General features: G+C 41.7%; 1 protein-coding gene across 2 annotated transcripts in view; it reads left to right on the top strand.

The window, feature by feature from the left end:
* The window catches only part of EPRS (glutamyl-prolyl-tRNA synthetase), a 69,116-nt gene that overhangs the window by 37,344 nt on the left and 17,789 nt on the right, over nucleotides 1-13,983 (top strand). For both annotated transcript variants that reach the window (XM_021064315.1, XM_021064314.1), the window contains 5 exons: nucleotides 2,765-2,882; nucleotides 5,007-5,366; nucleotides 10,841-11,074; nucleotides 12,006-12,268; nucleotides 13,909-13,960. In XM_021064315.1, coding sequence (XP_020919974.1) covers nucleotides 2,765-2,882; nucleotides 5,007-5,366; nucleotides 10,841-11,074; nucleotides 12,006-12,268; nucleotides 13,909-13,960 — 1,027 coding nt within the window. The remainder of the gene's footprint in view (nucleotides 1-2,764; nucleotides 2,883-5,006; nucleotides 5,367-10,840; nucleotides 11,075-12,005; nucleotides 12,269-13,908; nucleotides 13,961-13,983) is intronic.

Below are 13,983 nucleotides of genomic sequence, written 5' to 3'. Positions count from 1 at the left end.
TTGCTGTGTCTCTGGCATAGGCCGGCAGCTACAGCTCCAATTCCACCCCTAGCCTGGGAACCTCCATATGCCACCCGAGCGGCCCAAGAAATGGCAAAAAGACAAAAAAAAAAAAAAAAAAAAAAAACCAGAGTAAAATCTAAACTTCTTAATTTGACATCAAGATTTTTCATGTAATAGCCTCTCGACCCACCTGAGCCATCTCTGTGGTAGTTTGCCTCTCCCCAATCCCTTTTCTTGAAGATACTGGACTGCTTGAGTCTTTCCGAAGTCATCAGATGCCTTTGAACGTCTTGCTTTTTTCCGAAATGGCCCTACTTCTTTTTCTTCATCTGGGTAACCTTTCAAATGTTCTTTCCGCCAGAGCTTTCTGGTACTCCGTTAATCGGTCAGGCACCCAGCCTGAATGTCCCCATTGCCTCAAAACTTTCCTCTTTAGAATGTTTATCACATGTTATGGCCGCTGCCTTATCTTTCCATCTTTTGTTTTGTTTCCACCACTGGAAATTCATTAAGCGCAGATAGATTTTCCTTATTCATCTTAGTATTACATTGCCTTTAGGTAGATAAGAGCTTACATGTAAATAGCATATAACACAGTACTGGGTACTTACTAAGCCCTCATTAAATATTTCGTCAAATATATAATGTATAAAACAGCACCACCAAATGCCAGTGGTGGTAGTAATGGTACCAACTAGAGAGATGCCCAGAAGAGAGGATGTTCTCAGTTTATTCTGAGAGAATTGTTTAGCTTTTTGACAAGTGGTGCAGGGATCGGCAGCCACATGCAAGAATGAAGGGAGCCTGCCTCATACTGTGTCTGAGAATTAATGCACATATGGATCAGAGACTGCAGAACTCTGAAAAGAAAACCTAAGTTTAAATCTTTGTAACCTTAGCAGTGCTTTCTTAAATATAACACCCAAGGCATAAGCAGCCAATGAAGATACATGTAAATTGGACTCTATCAAAAATAAAAAATTTTGTGCTTCAAAGCACAACATCAAGGAAATAAATATACAATCCGCAGAATGGAAGAAAAATATTTGCATGTGTGTCTGATAAAAGATTTGCATACAAGATAAAGAGCCCTTACAGTTTGGTCATTAAAAGACAATTTAAAAATGGACAAAGGCAGGAGGCACAGTGCTTAACGAATCCGACTAGGAACCATGAGGTTGTGGGTTCGTTCCCTGACCTTGCTCAGTGGGTTAAGGATCCGGTGTTGTCGTGAGCTGTGGTGTAGGTCGGTGGCTACAGCTCCTATTAGACCCCTAGCCTGGGAACCTCCATATGCTTCGGGTGTGGCCCAAGAAAAGATGAAAAGACCAAAAAAAAAAAAGGGGGGGTGACAAAGACATTCTCCAGAGCAGATGTACAAATGGTCCATAAACACATGTAAAGATGCTCGGCATCATTAGTTTTAGAGCAGTGCTAACAAGACCACAGTGAACTGTCCCTCCATATCCACTAGGACGGCTGTGATCAGAAAGGAGGTGGTAATAAGGGCTGAACATGTGGAGTTACCGGAGCCCTCCTACCTGCCACTAGGGTTGTAAAATGATGCAGTGATAGTTTCTCAAAGTTAAATACAGAGTCATTGTTTGACCCATTTCCATTTCTATGTATATACCCAAGAAAAATATTAACTGTTTACATGAAAATTTATACACAAATGCTCATAATAGTATCGTTCATTAAAAAAAACAAAGGTACAAACAGCCCACATGTTCATCAGCTGATGAATGGATAAAGGACATATGGCGTCCCATACAAGGAATATTTTTCAGCCAAAAAAAAAAGTGAAGTGCTGATTCATGGTATAATATGCCTGACCTTTGTAAATGTTAGGCTAAGTGAAGTTAAGCTGGTCCCAGCCTACCACATACTGTATGATTTCACTTATATGAAATATCCACAATGGACAAATCCATAGAAACAAAGTAGATTAGTGGTTGCCGTGAGCCAGAGGAGCAGGGGTCGGGAAAGTTACAGATAAGGATAGGCAGTTTCTTTTTAGGGTGATGTGAATGTTTCATAATTAGAGAGCAGTCTTGGTTGTACAGTTTTGTGTAACCAATGAATTGTGTATTTTGAAAGGGTGGATATTTTTAGTATGTGAATTATATCTCAATAGGCCATATTAAAAAAATGGAAGAGATAGAGGATTCTGTTGTTACTAAATTCTTTCTCTTCTCATTTTTACTTTGTGGCTTTTACCACAAGAGTCAAAAAAAAAAAAAATACTTTGCTTATGAATAGTCTTGGGGCAGTGGATTTTCGTAATTACTCTTTAGATTTGAGAATTCTTATAAAGTAAATGTTTTACAGAAATTATTCTGCTTATAAGCACATTGGGTGTGCTGTGTAGATGCATTTCCTTTAAGTCAAAAGTGAGAGCATTAACATCCACTAATGCCACCTCTGTGGTAGGCAGTGTAGATGGACTTTTTTTTTTTTAAAAATAAATACATTTTACTGGAATATAGGGTAGTAGATGTACCTTTGTGCTGGACTTAGCATGTTCATATCTATGAAAATTCAGAAATTGAAAGTTTATAATTGGCGCCATCAGTTTTTATTTCTGTATTTATTGTTTTTAAGCTATTCTGAAGAGCCTCTGATTTGAATGAGAGAAGGGACTATTTATACTTTGAAAAGTATTAACAGTATCATTGAATTAATCTAGGGATTTGGTTTTAATTGCTGTTGAGATAATTTTGTTCAAATAACTTTTTTTGTCCTTTTGTTTTCTTTTTAGTCCATATAGTTGCATAGAAGCTCCATGCGTTTTGATATACATCCCTGATGGGCATACAAAGGAAATGCCAACATCTGGGTCAAAGGAAAAGACCAAAGTAGAAACAGCAAAAAATGAGGTAAAACCTGACTCTTAGGATATGTCTCTAGTCAGTGATCTTCTGTCCTAGGGTTTAGACTCTTTTTCTTTGCATAGGATTGTCTTCCTCACTGTTGAGACTAAAGAAGACAGTAACTCTTACTCTTGGGATTTTTGTTGTTCATTCTTATAAGAGCTCAAAACACCCTGCAAAACAAGATTTTTAAAATTCAGTTTTATTGTGTGAAGAATAAGAAAGACTAGGTTAAAAGAATGCTTTTAGAAAAGGTTTTTCCCCAACTAGAGCTGTAGTAGATCCTTGCCCAAGATAACAGAAGTTGCTATGACAGAGATAGGACAGTGACCTTGTTTTCTGGCTCCCTCTGTACTTTCCTGTCAAGCTCAGACTGTTCAGGATGCTGGGTCATAGACACATCACATGTACACACAAGTGCATATCCTTATATCGTAAGGGAAGAATACAATACGGGGAGCCACTGTGTCAGAAAGATAGGCGGTCTGTTCTACTGCACTCATCTTTGGTAGCATGAAGTGACTCGTTCACAGTTGGTAAATAGGGGAACACCAGTATATCACAAAAAAAATATCATACTACCTTGTGTGTGCTTTCTCCCAGTGCATTAATGTTTTCTGTTGAAGAAGTATACAGAAAAATCTTAGAGAAGAGCTAAAAGTCACAGGGAACAAAATGGTGTGAGCAGGTTTTTTTTTTTGTTTTTTTTTTCTTTTTCTTTTTAGGGCTGCATCCATGGCATATGGAGATTCCCAGGCTGGGGGTCTAATTGGAGCTGTAGCTCTGCCAGCCTACACCACAGCAACTCGGGATCCGAGCCACATCTGCAGCCTACACCACAGCTCATGGCAATGCTGGATCCTCAACCCACTGAGCAAGGCCAGGGCTCGAACCTGCATCCTCATGGATGCTAGTCAGATTCGTTAACTGCTGAGTCATGACGGGAACTACGGACCAGGGTTTTAAAGTTGGAAAGGTCTCAGTAGGAGGAAGGCATGCTAGTAGGCAAAAGGAAGTCATGACCTTGAGAATAAAATGGTACAGTTACTACATATCCATGGGTCATTTTAGTGAACATATCTCTAGGTTTGTTGCATATACTTACATACAACCGTATGACTGTAAATATGTAATTTTACCCAAATGGAATTGTTCCACAATAATGGGTTAAAATTGTCCCATGGTATTTCATAGGGCTTTTGCCTTATTGACAATCTGGATATATTAGATATATTAAATCTTTAAAAAAAATCAGTAACAATACCTTTCAGCCTTTGTAACTAAAAACTCTACACAGATTTATTACTTTTTGTTTTCCCATCAACCTGATGGATTCAGTACAATTGCCATTTCTCTTTTATAGTTAAAAAGCGGAACTAGGAGTTGCCATCGTGGCTCAGTGGTTAACGAATCCAACTACGAATGATGAGGTTGTGGGTTCGATCTCTCGCTCAGTGGGTTAAGGATCCGGTGTTGCTGTGAGCTGTGGTGTAGGCTGCAGACGAGGCTCAGATTCCTTGTTGCTGTGGCTGTGCTATAGGCCAGCAGTTACAGCTCTGATTAGACCCCTAGCCTGGGAACCTCCATATGCCATGGGTGCGGCCCTAGAAAAAGACAAAAAAAAAAAAAGCAGAACTAGCTTAAGTAAATAATTCAAGGTCGCACCGCTAGTATGTGGTAGAGCAGTGATTTATTCTCAGATGTAATGAATGTGTTATAGTTTCTTTAACTAGTCTTCCTAATGGTGAAGATTTAGGTTATTTTCAGTTTTTACTATGATAAAAATGCCCCAGTAAATATCTACATACCTCTACCTTTGTTTACTTCTGTCATCTTTTGTTAGGATAAATTTTTAAGAATGAGATTATTCCTTTAAACTTTTTTTTAAGCTGTACCCACAGCATGTGGAAGAACCCGTGCCACAATAGCGACATGAGCCACTGTAGTGACAATGCCAGGTCCTTGACCTGCTGCGCCACAAGGGAACTCGCTCATTAAACTTTTTAAGGAGATTAAAATTTTTAAATTTTGTTTTTAACTTGAAACATAAAACAATCAGTTTGATATAATCTTGTGAAGAGACATATAGCATGAATTAATAATTTTCCTTTTGGTTTTCTGCCTTTGTAGACAACTACTCCTCTTAAGACAAGATCACCGCCTTCTTTGAATAATACTTGTGCTGCCTCTGAGGACGCCTTGGTCCTTTACAACAGAGTGGCTGCCCAGGGGGATGTGGTCCGTGAATTAAAAGCCAAGAAAGCAGCAAAGGAGGATATAGATGCAGCTGTAAAACAACTTTTGGCTTTGAAGGCTGAGTATAAGGAGAAAACCGGCCAGGAATATAAACCTGGAAGTCCTCCTGCTGCTGCAGTGCAGAATGTTTCTTCTGAATCATCATCGAGTGTCCTGGAAAGTAAATCTCTGTATGATGAGGTTGCTGCACAAGGGGAGGTGGTGCGTAAACTGAAAGCCGAAAAAGCCCCTAAGGTCAGTGTCCTGGAAAGAGTTGGGACACATTGCAAGTGAGCCTGTGGGTCTAGCAGCTGAGGCTGGGCTCGTCTTCTCATGAGACGTGATGTCTGTAGACCGTCTGTTCGACTATTTGGACATGACAGTCAGCATTTACTGTGTGTGCTATGTGCCGAGCTCTGGAAACATCAGTGAGAGGCAGCTTCCTGTCAAGATGTAAATAGCTCTCACAGGTGTCTGGTTGTAAGTGGCAGGGAGAGAGGAAACAGCTTGTAAAGGGTATTTAAAATAGACTGGGGGAGTTCCCGTCGTGGCGCAGTGGTTAACGAATCCGACTAGGAACCATGAGGTTGCGGGTTCGGTCCCTGCCCTTGCTCAGTGGGTTAACGATCCGGCGTTGCCATGAGCTGTGGTGTCGGTTGCAGACGCAGCTCGGATCCCGCGTTGCTGTGGCTCTGGCGTAGGCCGGTGGCTACAGCTCCGATTCAACCCCTAGCCTGGGAACCTCCATATGCCGCGGGAGCGGCCCAAGAAATAGCAACAACAACAACAACAAAAGACAAAAAAAAAATAAAATAAAATAAAATAAAATAGACTGGGAAGTCCAGTTGTGGCACAGCAGAAACGAATCCGACTAGGAACCATGAGGTTGCAGGTTCGATCCCTGGCCTTGCTCAGTGGATTAAGGATCTGGTGTTGCTGTGGGTTGCAGTGAGGGTCACAGAAACGGCTCAGATCCCTTGTTGCTGTGGCTGTGGCGTAGGCTGGCAGCTGTGGCTCTGATTAGACCCCTAGCCTGGGAACCTCCATATGCCGCAGGGGCGACCCTAAAAAGACAAAAGACAAAAAATAAAATAGTCCTGGAATAGAAGAAGCCCTTTAAGATGAGTAACTTTCAGAGAAAGGTACTCTTTAGTGTAGATCTGAGTTTCTCAAGCTTTATTGAATGTCGGCATTACTGGCGTGCTTGCTAAAACACAAATTGCTGGGCCCCATCTCTTGAGTGTCTGCTTTAGTAAGTCCAGAGTCTGTAGAGAATCTTCGTTTGGAAAAAGTTGTTCAGGTGATACTGATGCTGCTGGCCTGGGACTCGCTGTGGAAGATGGTGCCAGCAAAGGTGGAGAGAGAGGCGGATTCCAGGTATCTTTGGGCAAGAATGGGTTGTTGGGAAGTTTTTGACCAGTGACTTATCTCAGATTTTCCATAGGAGAACCTCAAGTGGTACCAAATTTTGCCTGAAGTATAAATTTCATCCTTGTCTTAATCTTTAGGCAAAACATTTAGCCAAGTGGGTGGTAGCACTGAGTGTAGAACCAGATTGTTTGCTGTAAATAAGAGACAAGAGGAATGGCATCTATGATGGAGAAAAGTCATGTTCAATCATCAAAATATGTAGTTCTCAAAAAGTAGCATAGTTCTCAAATGTGGTCAAATTAGTAGTGCTGTTGCTGGATAAACTACAAAAATTGTAGGATTGGGGCTGTGGCATGAACACAGACAGGTGACGAACCTCTGGGCCTGACGTACATGACCGGAGAACATTCCAAGGTGATTCCCAGGCGTCCGTCATCACATCAGCGTCCTGGGCTTTGGCTAGAGAACGATTAACTTGAGGTGGCAAGTCCCGCACCTCATTAACAGGTGGCCCGGCATCTGCCTGGACGCCCTTTCCCCCTAAAATGCTTTCATTCCTTGCCATTTGATCTCTGCTGACGAGAGAAATTGATTTGAGTAGGTCTTGGGTTTTGCTTGAGAAGAAGTTAGCACTTTTCTGTCTCTTCATTGTGAAGTGTGAGGCATCTTTTCTCCTCTTTAATGTTGAGGTTCCGCTGAGCTGTGATGCTCTAAAGTATCGGCACTTCGAGGGCTAAAGCCTGCGACGTGTGTGGCTTTGGGGCATGAACCCTCCGCTGAAGTTAGGAGCACTTGGTACTCGCTGTGGTGTCATACGCTAACTAGGGGCCCCTTTAGGGATGTAATTTGAGGAGAAGCATCTTTAAATTCCTTCATTCTGAGTAGAGTACGTTGTTCTGGGCTGACTCTTGGGCAGCTGTGTCTGTGTGGGGCGGGAATGACAGCAGCCAGGACACCTAGAGCGGCAGCCAACCACGTCTCCCATCCCGTTGGTTAAGGGATTACATCCGTGAAATAGCAACCTTTGAAGACAACAAGTCAGCCTGTGGATAAAACAATTTAAGTTTCTGTGGTAATTGGGCAGGTACTTTGACTAGGTGCTTTTGATAATGATAAATGTGATGCCAAAATGAATCCGACTTCAGTGTAGTTTAGCCTCCGTTTATTCAATGCCTGCAGTGTAGCATATGTGCTTAAAAATATTGCTTGTGCGCTTTGTTGTCTGTGTTGTATAGACGCCATCTGGCACTGTGCCCTGTATACTGTGGTTATTTTTGTCTGTAATCTTCACAACAGCTGTATCCCATAGTATTCCTTTTTTTATTTGTTGGTTTTAGTAGCCACTTGGAAACTACTTCCTGAAGTGAAATGAATATAAAAGAAACGTCCTGAAGTTTGCAAGCGTAGATTCCAGTTTTGACTTATTCCCGTTATTTCTGATGAGAGGTGATGAGGTGTGGTGTTCAAGCACCAGAGAATTGCGGTTTTACTAGTTTGTTGTTATTTATTGAGCATGCCTGTGCTTGTGGTGTATTATTAATCCCTCTAAGCCTCTTGTCGTTCCATTTCCTCCAGAAGTAGTTTTTTGACTATATCATGTTACCACTAAAGTAAGGAAAGTGATTGGCGGAGGTTTTATAGTGACAGGTTTCAACAAGACTTTTCTTTTTCACTTTGTTCCCCTCCAGCCCTTTTTCTGCCTCAGGATGAGATTGGTGATTCTGTATAAGAACATTTAAGCATGAGCGTAGAATAGAAGCATAATGTGGAGTATGAGCGCGATGTGGGCGGAGAACAGAAACCTGCAGGTCCCCTTCTCCCCTTTCCTTTGTTTTTTTTTTCTTTTGTCTTTTTGGAGCCACACCCACATGGTTGGGCATATGGAGGTTCCCAGGCTAGGGGTCTAATTGGAGCTGTAGCCGAAGGCCTACAGCACAGCCACAGCAACGTGGGATCCAAGCTGCACCTGCGACCTACACCGCAGCTCACGGCAACACCGGATCCTTAACCCACTGAGCGAGGCCAGGGATCGAACCCACAACCTCATCATTCCTAGTCAGATTCATTAACCACTGGGGCACGATGGGAACTCCTCCCGTTTTTTTTCCTGCCCAGTAGGTTGCTTTGTTAAAGTGAAGGACAAGCAGATACAGTGTGAGATGCATATGCAAGAGTACACCAAAGATTTAGTGATTCGGAATGCTGAATTACATTAATATTTAAGGTTGCTTTTCAGATTTTTTTTTTTTTTTCTTTTGTCTTTTTGGGCCACACCCACATGGTTGGGCATATGGAGGTTCCCAGGCTAGGGGTCGAATCAGAGCTGTAGCTGCTGGCCTACGCCACAGCCACAGCAACATCGGATCCGAGCTGCATCTACAACCTATACCACAGCTCACAGCAGTGCTGGATCCTTAACCCACTGAGTGAGGCCAGGGATTGAACCTGCATCCTCATAGTTATTAGATTTGTTTCCGCTGAGCCAGAGGGAACTCCAACATCTAAATTTAGATAATTGTCTTATATCTTCTTTAATGCCATGCAAACAATAGTGCTCAAGATCAAAGACTCTGGAATGTACCCTAGATTGAAGTTCTAGCACTAAGCACTTACTGTGTAACTTTGAGTAAGGTACTTAATCTTTCTAAGCTTTACTGCTTTCTTTGGTAAAATGGATAAGGGCTGATTTGCGAATTAAATATTGGTCCATCTAAAGCACTTAGCGTAGTATGTGGCACAGGATAAGTAGGCTGTAAAATGATAGTCATTATGTCGTATGTTGATAATTCTGATTCTCTCAAGAATCTTTAGGAACCTTCTAAATCATCAGCTAAGACTGCAGAGGGAGTAGGATGATTTCACTCTATTTTGAAGGACCTGAATAGATTATTTAGTCATCTAGACTGTCCCATTTCCCAAGTGGAAAGGATAGAGGGATTATAATTTCACTCTATGTTTTAGAATATTTTATTTAGTAATGAAGTGGTTTGCCCATATTAATTTTCTTCTTTAAAATATTTCAGATCGTAATCTGGTACCACAAGGTTTTTTCTTTGTAAAATGTGTGCCCTTTGACTTCAAACTCTGGTAAATACCTGCTTATAGTATAAAATGGACCTTCTTTCATATAAAGCCTCTTTTTGTAGACATAGTTGCAGGAAAGTCCCTTAACTTTCCCATTGTCTTTCTTTTAGCTGATAAAAGTTTCTTTTTTTCTTAATTCTTGTTTGTCTGATGCCCTACGTCCTTTTTCTTAGGACAGGTAGAGTTTGCTGTGAAAATGCTTTGCATTCTGAAGATGATATAAACAAGAGACAGGTCAGGAGTACAGCTCAGACACGCTCCCCACTTCTCTTGTGATGGCCCCTCTCACCTTCCTCTGTATGATGCTGGCTGTGGCAGACCCCGCAGGCAGCCTCACGGTGTGTCTCAAGGAGCTGCACGAGGAAATGCCATTTGCTCTTGTATAGAGGCAGATTCTCTGAGGGACAGCGGTGCTCCTGCGGCCTTTGACCCCGTTTTAGGATTCTTCCTGGCCTCTCTGGGTTGCTCTTAGCTATTTGAGGCAGAAACGTAGTGGAAAATGTGATGGGCAGTGGGGAGGCACTTCTCTGTTTTGACGGCTGCCTGGGCTTCCCAGTGGTACATCATGTAGTGTGTAGAATGTAGCGGAGTCTGTATCACCACTCAGGTGAGGGGTCCAGCGTTGCTGTTTTTCTCTGCTCGAGTTACAAGTGTCTCTGTTGGGCTGAGAGTTTCATTCTTTTCATCATAATTATGTTGAAATATCAGTGGCTGATAGATAAAAGTGAATATCTAATTAACACCTCAGTATATCGTTTCATTCCATTGTAAATTTTTAAAAGAGATGTAACTTTTTAAATTGAGCCCAAACTGTGGGTTTTTTCCGATGCTGTGTTTAATGTCTGTTTTAACAGGCTGAAGAAAATAAGGACTTGTATAGGCAAAGCCACTGAGTTGATCTTTATTCTGATTTTATAAATTCTGAGTCCACTGTTTATAGACCCAGGGGTTGGAAACTGATGATTGGCTTGGATGTTCTATAATTTATTTGTTTACATATGCAAAGTGGAAAATGCAGTGTTATGTGTGTATGTGCATTTATGTTTTATTCTTATGACTCCTATGTAGATTTATGACATGGTTACATTTTTAACTTTTCTTTAGCTTTGTTCTCCTAGCTGATGATTTCATTCCTTTGTGTTCGACTTTCTCCATGGTGCTTATTTACAGGAATACTTTGGTGGTAATTAATGATTTTTAATAATCATTGAAATTTTCAGAAATTTCAGAAAGCATTAGGTATTTGTCTTTTTTTTCTCTCTCTTTTATCTCAGGCTAAAGTAAATGAAGCTGTAGAATGTTTACTGTCCCTGAAAGCTCAATATAAAGAAAAAACCGGGCAAGAGTACATTCCTGGTCAGCCCCCGTCATCTCAGAGTTCAGATTCAAGTCCAACCAGAAGCTGTGAGCCTAGTGGTCCAGAAACACCAGAAGCCAAGCTGCTTTTTGACAAAGTAGCTTCTCAGGGAGAAGTAGTTCGAAAACTTAAAGCTGAAAAAGCTTCTAAGGTCAGTGTGGTATCACGTCTGTGTGCTTCGTTTTTTGCTTTCCAGGCTCTTTTCTTTGACCTGGAACACTTTCTGCCCCGTCAGGTCTGGCCAGCTTCTGCTCATGTGTGTCGGTTCTCAGCTCTTTCGTCCTGCCTTTTGCAGGAGCCTTTCTTGAGGCTTTCCTCCCCCCACCTAGAGTTGTCTGGACGCCCTCATGTGACACTGCCTTTCTCTGACACAACACTTAAATACCCAGGATTTGTTTGTTAAACTGTCTGTTGCTCTCTTGTCTGCACGATCCCAGACTCCAGCAGTGCCTGGCTCCGTGTGGCCCCTCTTTGGCTCATTCTTCTGAAACTGTCAGTCTCGCATGGCAAGTTTCACTGTGAGCTCTGGTGTGGTTTGCACTAACGGATTATCGTTCTCGGAATAGGACTTGGGGGTACAGATTCATGTGAGTGGAAAGCAGTAAGTCATTAGAGGTTTTGAAGTGGAACCAGTAATACAGAAACTTAATTTACTCTCATCTTCAGAATTGTGAAATGTTCAACTTAATGTAATTTAAAGGTTCTTAACTTGAAATGGTACCAGAATATGTGTTAGGCCCAAGTGCTTCCTAGCCACAGTGCTCCTGACCACTTGAAATGTGGCTCTGGTGACTGAGGCATGGAATTTTCAATTTCAGTTACATTTCAATAGCTACACGTGGCTAGTGACAGTTGTTTGACCAGTACCTTATGGTACTTTTTCTACTTCTGTCCCTGTTATCCTGTTCTTCTTTTTGCTTTCAGTAGGTGGTGTGTTCCGCCTTTTCCACCCCTCCCCCATGCCCCCCTGCCTTTCGTTGTGTTTTCACATTTGCTTGCAAAGCTTTGGACCTTGGCGCTTAGGCGGTGATTTGAACTAAATGCTGTTTTCTCCCTTCCCTCTCTCTCTCCTTAAACTAAAGGACCATGTAGACACCGCTGTGCAGGAACTCCTTCAGCTGAAGGCACAGTACAAGTCTCTGACTGGAGTCGATTACAAGCCTGTCTCTGTCACTGGGGCTGAGGACAGAGATAAGAAAAAGAAAGAAAAAGAAAACAAATCTGAAAAGCAGAACAAGCCCCAGAAGCAAAACGATGGCCAAAAGAAAGATGCTTCTAAAACCCCAGAGAGTGGGCTGTCACCAGGCGGCGCGGGGGAAGGACCGGGGCCGAAGAAGCAGACCAGGTACCAGATGCGGGCGCTTCCTTCGAAGTGAAGCACCGTTTGGGGTGAATTCAACCCAAATTATGTTTGTTAAACAAATTATCCCGTAAGTTAGAAAACAGTAAAGGTGTAATGTCGGCAGATAGCTTCTGTTCATTTTCTGTTTATTTAAATAGGTGACCCATTCACTTGGTTGGTTTGAGAATGTCAGACTATAAAATGTAGGTGAGGCCCCACTCAGGGCCCGCTCCCCGTCTCCCCAGGGCCTCCTCCCCTGTAGTGACTGACAGCCTCTGAAGGGGCTCCTTCTCGATCCATCTCTTCCTCCCTTTTCACGCGGTTGTTAGCCTAGCTGTAAACGTAGGGCTTTTTTTGCACTTCAGCAGATTTTTCAAATGAAAATCTTATGAAGGGACTAAATGAGAACTTCATTCTCAATAGGAGTTTAATATTGGTTAGTTAAACATAAACCAAAGCTGGTTTAAAGACACCACCATGGAATAGGTGGTGGTTCAGTATCTTCTAACCCATGTGCACCGTGTGATTCCCATATGACCCCCGTCCCAAAGTAGAGCCACCTGGATGTGAGCTTCGCTCTAAGCTGAACCTCAGCTAAGCTGGTGTGAGCAGCTGCTCGTCAGAGGTACTTTGGCGTTGGATTTATTTCGGTGAATTTCAAATTCTGCCTCTCGTCTCTCACAGTGTACACACAGTGTCTCCTCAAACGGGAATACAGCAGTTAGGTTTCTTGCGCGTTGACTGGGTGATCAGATTTATAGCATAGTAGGAGGAGAATCCAACTTTTCACCTTTTACCTCCTGACTGCTCCTGCAAGGGCCAGGTTTCACGTAAGCATTTCGTGGAGATGTGTCAAAGTGACCCAGAGAGTGCAGTGTAAATACGTTAAGATTTTAAACCAATAAAGCCTTGTTTTTAAACTCTACAAAGATACACTTTTTATAGAACATAACTAAACGAGTAAATTTTTCTGTGTGGACCATAAGACCACATTTTCCTGAATAATTGTCAGTGCTTCAATACAAGGAGTATTGTCTGGAAGTTTGTATTACAGACGTAATCTATTTTGGGTGCATCTGTCTCTGCAACTTTTTATTTACTGCGCTTAAAAGACAACCTTCTAGAACATGTAAGGGTACTTACACATATAGGCACGCATTTATATGTTTGCATGGGTATATGTACATGCGGCCATTGTTTTTATTACTTTTTACTACTTTTTACATGTTACTTTCAGTGAAATACTAATCTTACTCACTCTGATTTTACCTGTATTGAGATTGACGGAAGAGTCTTCTTTTATAGCGAGAGAATGCTGTGTGAACAGGCTCTGTCTTTACTGCAAATGTGTTATCTTATAAAGAACTTGGTGAAAGAAATGTCTTCATTAAAATCATCACTCTTGTTAGGCTTTGCTGTTCTAATTTTTGGGGGACAGTACCACACCACCTTTTAAGAGATGATTGAACTGCTTTCTAGGTTAAAACATCATGGTAATGAATATGGAAAAGATACAAATATAGAAATAATTCAAACTGAAGAAAAGCTAATCAGTTTTGAAGTTTAGAGGTTTATTTCCACTCAACCTAAAAGCAATTGCTGGATGAAGATATTTATATTTTATTTTATTTTTTTATCTGCAGGTTGGGTCTGGAGGCAAAAAAAGAAGAAAATCTTGCAGATTGGTATTCTCAAGTGAGTATAGATTCAGTTGATGT

This window comes from Sus scrofa, chromosome 10 (genome assembly GCF_000003025.6).
Source record: "Sus scrofa isolate TJ Tabasco breed Duroc chromosome 10, Sscrofa11.1, whole genome shotgun sequence".
In the NCBI taxonomy this organism is placed as follows: Eukaryota; Metazoa; Chordata; class Mammalia; order Artiodactyla; family Suidae; genus Sus; species Sus scrofa.
This window is presented reverse-complemented; position numbering and strand designations above follow the sequence as displayed.